Source organism: Condylura cristata, unplaced genomic scaffold (assembly GCF_000260355.1).
Source record: "Condylura cristata isolate star-nosed mole 26May11 unplaced genomic scaffold, ConCri1.0 scaffold00034, whole genome shotgun sequence".
In the NCBI taxonomy this organism is placed as follows: domain Eukaryota; kingdom Metazoa; phylum Chordata; class Mammalia; order Eulipotyphla; family Talpidae; genus Condylura; species Condylura cristata.
The window spans coordinates 14,756,051-14,758,239 of record NW_004567135.1 but is presented as its reverse complement, the minus strand read 5'-3'; the positions used below and the strand labels follow the sequence as shown (position 1 = coordinate 14,758,239).

Sequence of the window (2,189 nt, the reverse complement as noted above, 5' to 3'; positions counted from 1 at the left end):
TGTGGGTCACCTCCCTGGCTGGGGATCGAACCCATGCTGCAGTAGCTGCAGATAGCTTCATAGTGCTGCACTTTAACCCATTGCGTCACCAGGGATGGCCCAATGCTGGCAGTTTCTAAATAGGAAATATAAATTCCCAGCTATTCCTCCAAAGAGCATGTTCAATGTTTTTATATTGGGCTTTTATGTCAGAGACTTTTAAGATGTTTTTAAGAAGCAGAATAATATTTATTTCAAAGCATGATGAAAACAGGTTTAAGACCTAAGACATGTTTTCCACATCTTTTCAACCACATGAAACTTGGTTTATGTTGAGAGCTTGCTAGGGCTTTGGTAGCAAAATAGCACAAACTAGATGATATCAATATTAAATGTCTTACAGTTCAAGAGACTAGAAATCCAGAATTCAGGAGTGGGTATTGTCCAATAGAAGAAGAAAAATATGTTAGAAAACTTGGGTCCTTCCCACTCCTTAATCAGGTTTGTCCTTTAAATAAGTGTGCCCAACTGGGAGTTCATTGCTTTTGGCAGAAAGGCTCAGATACACTTCCTTACGCTGTTGGCCTTTTTCATTCTGGAAATGCAAACCATTCTATTGATATATGAATTTATTCTAATCTACACCTAAGTCAGAATAGAAAACCATACACATACACAGTGGTTCTCAAATCTCCCCAGCATGATCCCTTTAGTTTAGTTTTTTTTTTTTTAAGATTTATTTATTTATGCATACAGAACTGGGGTCCACGCTAGAGGTGCAGGGGAAATGAGAGGATTCACCAGAGACAGAGTGGAGAGCAAAATAGGCCGATTGATGAAGTATACTCCTGAGGGGCGCAGCAGGCAAGACAGGAGAGGGCTGCTGTGCCATGTGGGTCACCTCTGGGGCCGGGGATCAAACTTGCACTGACGAGGCTGAGGATAGCTTGCAGTGCTGCAACCCAACCCACTGTGCCACCAGTGTGGGCCTGACCCCTTTAGTTTTTATAAATGACATTACTCTTACTTTTGGAATTTGCAGTCAGCCAGCTGTCTTCCTCTCCAGACTTTGCCTCTTCACTAACTGTGAACTACGCGGAATTACTGACTCGCTCTAAACTTCAGCAGCCTCATCACAATAAAATTCCTAGCTCATAGGGTTGTTTTGAACATCTGATAAAATTGTGTAATATTCTTATTTTAATATATATTACTAAATAGGTAACATTCCATAAGGAGTTAATATTTTTGTTTTGACTAACTAATCCTCCAGTCACCCATGGACTTCTCTTCCCTTTCTTATTTTTACATCATTTTGTACATTTTTTTTTCCATCTCCATGGGCTTCCCATCACGAAGTCACCCCTGTGCCATCACCATAGTCCAGTGCACTTCTCCCCCCCCACACCGTTTTTGATACCATTCCCCACTCCACCCCCACAAAATGTCTCTGGTATATGGCTGTTCACTATTCTTATTATTTCTCTTCCCTTTCTAAACTTAAATCTTTTTTTAAAAAAGATTTATTCATTTATGCATACAAGAACTGGGTACAGGCCAGAGGTGCGGGGGTAAGAGGATTCACTAGAGACAGAGTGGGGAGCAGAACAGGCAGATACACTGAAATCCACTGCTGAGGGTAACAGTGGACAACACAGGAGAGGTCTGCTGTGCCATGTGAGTGAAATCACTGGCTGGGGATGGAAGTCACACTGCTGTGGCTGTGGATAGCTTCACAGTGCTACGACTTAACCACTGTACCACCACGAAGGCACCTCCAATGCAATTTTTTCCTGCTTAAAACTCCCCACAGCTTTTGATTTATACTGAGACTAATTCAAAAACCCTGATTGTTTCATCAACCCCGACTCAAGTCTCATTTCTGGTCACTGCTGCCCCAAAAATTTATTGGTGAGTAATCTGAAGAAGGTAAGAGAATAGCTGGTACTTTTCTCTGGAGCTATAACTCTCTAGACAGAGCCAACAGCAAGTGCAGAGGCCTAAACTGGGACTTGTTTGCTGCAAAGCAAGGGGACCAGATGGCCCAGAGCAAAGCGAGAGAAGGAAAGTGCTAGAAATCAGGAAGGCAACAAGGCACCAAATCCAATAGGATTTTGTAAACAATTGTACTGTCTTTGGCTTTCACTCTGTCATCAAATTTTGAGTTGCAGAATGTTGCTAACATCTACTCTGCCCTGCCATGTCGGGAA

At 42.3% G+C, this 2,189-nt stretch overlaps 1 protein-coding gene across 1 annotated transcript in view; it reads left to right on the top strand.

The window, feature by feature from the left end:
• Positions 1 to 1,137, top strand: part of DPPA3 (developmental pluripotency associated 3) — a 23,481-nt gene extending 22,344 nt beyond the window's left edge. The window contains exon 5 of the mRNA XM_004692578.1: positions 1,022 to 1,137. Coding sequence (XP_004692635.1) covers positions 1,022 to 1,137 — 116 coding nt within the window. The remainder of the gene's footprint in view (positions 1 to 1,021) is intronic.
• Positions 1,138 to 2,189: the final 1,052 nt, after the last annotated feature.